General features: G+C 40.3%; 1 protein-coding gene across 2 annotated transcripts; it reads left to right on the forward strand.

Moving 5' to 3' along the window:
* Positions 1-420: 420 nt before the first annotated feature.
* Positions 421-3,342, forward strand: LOC127312818 (uncharacterized). 2 transcript variants are annotated; one of them, XM_051343373.1, is made up of 5 exons: positions 421-578; positions 671-819; positions 935-983; positions 1,705-1,847; positions 2,825-3,342. In XM_051343373.1, exons 1-5 carry the CDS (start codon positions 530-532, stop codon positions 2,909-2,911), a joined length of 477 nt encoding a protein of 158 aa, XP_051199333.1. In that variant the 5' UTR covers positions 421-529; the 3' UTR covers positions 2,912-3,342. The 2 variants fall into 2 exon arrangements, with proteins under 2 accessions (XP_051199333.1, XP_051199334.1); XM_051343374.1 differs by having other exon boundaries at positions 671-786.

Below are 3,342 nucleotides of genomic sequence, written 5' to 3' on the forward strand. Positions count from 1 at the left end.
AAGATATATAGTTTGATTATAAAATATAAGATATATATATCACTGGATTTATATTAAATGAATTTTTAAGGATGGTTAGGAGGGCACTGGCATTTCAGCCCAACAGATTTTAAATCTCACTTGGGATATTCTTTAGTAGGAGATGATGTTTTCGTCAACAGCGAGACGTTTATGGTAGTTTTGTCAATCTCAAGGCTCGTCGGATAAGTTTTTTATCAATCATGTGAAGGTGTTCATAAAGTAGGGTGTTCGTGTATGTGTTCATAGAAATAAGTGTATGTACGTATATATTAATGTTTGTATTGTGTTCAAAAAATGGTATAATTTTATGATAGGTACCTAAAAGCAACATGAAGAGTAAGTGCTGCCTTTAGAATCAGATGCCAAAACATCATGTGATTTGAATTGCTGAGAATCAAAATTGACCAAGTTTTGTAGACTTCAGTTAACGAAACAGGCATCCAGAAGTGCCTTCTCCCACTGTTGGCCAAAGCAGACCACCTTCGCCGCAGCACTGAATCCCGGGGCCATGGCGGAGAAGCTGGCTCCCGAGAAGCGCCATGCCTTCGTCCACAACGGTAAGCCTCCCCCATCTGACTTCTCCACGTATTTCTAGAGCCTGCCTCACCTAGGTTTCCTCCCCTCTTCCGTGGATCGGGTGGGGGCGCAGGGCAGAAGGTTTTCGAATGGGACCAGACGTTGGAGGAGGTGAACATGTACATCGAGCTCCCCAAGAACGTGCCCACCAAGCTGATTCACTGCGTGATCCAGGCCGGCCACCTCGAGGTCGGCATCCGGGGCAACCCGTCCTACCTCAACGTTCGTGGGTTACTCTCTTCCAATTTGACTCCGCTGGAATTCGTGCTAATTATCGAGTTATTTCTTGTTCTTCCTGTTGTGACTCCGAGAGATTTGTTGTGGGTGGGTCTTGCAGCATGACCTTATGCTCCCCGTGAAGACCGATTCATCTTTCTGGACAATAGGTATGTCTCAATTCTCTACCACCGGCAATTCTTGGTCTTCACATTGTCTTTCCTGTGAATTATATGGAATGATGTAGCCTGGATTCTAAAGTAAGATACGGAAATATGGTTTCAACTTGTTGCCTTATTTCTTGAGAGTTGTAGATTATTCTTTCTGATAAATTTGCTAATTTTCTATGCGAGCAGCAGCATTCATTGGGTTTTTCATTTGGATTTTTGGTGTCCTATGTATGTTTTTGAACTTCTTGGGTGCAGTTTTATTCATCTCTGGTAGCTATTTTCCCTTAGAACTGTCAAACTAGTGTAGTCCCTATGAATTAGATATAGCTTGTAGTTGGTGAATGCACTCTCTCCTATTGTTAGTAAAGCAGATGGGCGAATTTTAGCTATTTGTTTGGGTTAGTGCAGAACTAGAAAGTGGAACCGGATTTATACCGGATTTAGATCAGTGGCATATTTAGTGGCATAGGATAACCTTTTTCTTTGATCCATCTACGAAATAGCAAAGCCGCACTAGAAAAATAGCAAAGCCACGCTAGATCTATGCAATGCAATTTGTGTGCTAGCGATAAACTGATTATATAAGATTGTTGATCTGGTATAGTTGCACAAGGGAATGTAGGTAAGGATCAAAGCCACTCATATGAGGTTTAGCACTACGGCGATGCCTATATTACTTGTAACATTTAAGTCATTACCTTCTGCTGCTCTATACCTGCAGAGGATGGTGAATTGCATATCACTCTGCAGAAAAGGGAAAAGGGGAAAACATGGGCATCTCCAATACAAGGTCAAGGTAGCTTAGATCCATATGTTGCAGACCAGGAACAAAAACGTCTTATGCTACAAAGGTTTCAAGAAGAGGTATAACCAATTTACTGTGCAGACAGAGTTTCCATTCTGTTTAATGTGCATTCTTTTTCCTATGTAGTCAATTCCGCCTCACTCCTGGACAGCTCAGTCTGATCAGATTTTTTCTTCTTTTCAATTTTGCTCATGCTTATATCAGTAATATTTGATATGACACAGTATGTGGTGTATTTAGGATAATTGATGTTACTGCAATGCACTAGTGTCTCAAGTCAAATTACAGAAATGGTTGAAAGAACTCTTTCGCGAAGGCCAAGCTTAGCTGTGTTATTCAAAGTACATCCTATGCAGAACCATATTTATGTGTCACTGCAAGATAAGATATAACTATGATGCAAAGATGAGATGGTTACATTAGAGTAGGATAATTCAATTATCCAAAATATTGCCAACATATAGAAAATGTTCAGGGTCATGGAATCAGGAGCGTAGCCAGTTTTGCTGGAACTGTACCAGGCCTGGCTGGTTACCAGCAGTAACAGTCCCCAGTGGGCAAATCAAGAACCAGATAGGTCCTTTGCAGTTAGGATGCATGATTCACGAGTACCTGCTAGTCTTGACTGAAAATGTTTATCAGGAGGTAACCTATTTTGGTCTATGATATGTACACTGTACATTGATTTCCTGGTCCCTCGGTAACAAATATTGCAACTGTAAGGTTTTGAAATAACCAGAAAGAGTTGGCTAATAGGATGGTGGGTGTTGGTTGTATGGGAAATCTTGCTTATCTACATCCACATTGCTGTGTTATATTTCAAATAATATTTTTCATTATATACATCTAAATTATAATTTAACAAGTTAATTGAGCCTTGAATATGCTATCATATCCCATTTTGCCAAACATTTGAAACAAAACACCTAGGATTTATTGTGTACTTGTCACAGTGAGAAATATGAGATGACTGAATAAGTTATTGTCGTGTTTTATGAAAGTGTAGTTCATTTATATGTATGTTATGCACATGCAGAATCCAGGGTTTGACTTCTCGCAGGCTCAGTTCAGCGGTACCTGCCCTGACCCCAGGACCTTCATGGGTGGAATTCACACTGATTGAAGAAGCTTAGCTCAAGAACATAAATCTTGCTGGATACTATCAAATGTGACGATTGTGAAAACATGTTTCGGATGATTCAATATTTACCCTGGAAATAATGGTAATGTATGACCTTGAACTTCCTGCTGATCATGCCTAGGTGGAAATTAGTTGCTGAATCTGCTTCATCCAAACCCCTCATGCTTCAAGGATGATGGCAATTGTGGCATATATGCTAAATACAGTTACCATGCAGTGGCTGTGAAGCTTCAAATGGAGAGTGAGAATTGTATCTATGTTGTATCTGTCTTCTTGGTTAACACATTGCTTCTTCGAGAGTTGGGCAGCACCGCAATGTAAAGGCCACATGACGCTACACTGATCGCTACAGTACCCTATGTCTAGCATGGTATGCTGTATTATTTACACACAATTTTCTGCAGCGAATTCTA

This window comes from Lolium perenne, chromosome 7, assembly GCF_019359855.2.
Source record: "Lolium perenne isolate Kyuss_39 chromosome 7, Kyuss_2.0, whole genome shotgun sequence".
NCBI lineage: Eukaryota > Viridiplantae > Streptophyta > Magnoliopsida > Poales > Poaceae > Lolium > Lolium perenne.

Coding starts and splice junctions, on each gene's coding strand:
- LOC127312818 (XM_051343373.1), top strand. CDS start 530: ATGGCGGAGAAGCTGGCTCCCGAGAAGCGCCATGCCTTCGTCCACAAC. Junction 820..934: donor GCAACCCGTCCTACCTCAAC/GTTCGTGGGTTA, acceptor TGGGTCTTGCAG/CATGACCTTATGCTCCCCGT. Junction 1,848..2,824: donor TACAAAGGTTTCAAGAAGAG/GTATAACCAATT, acceptor ATGCACATGCAG/AATCCAGGGTTTGACTTCTC.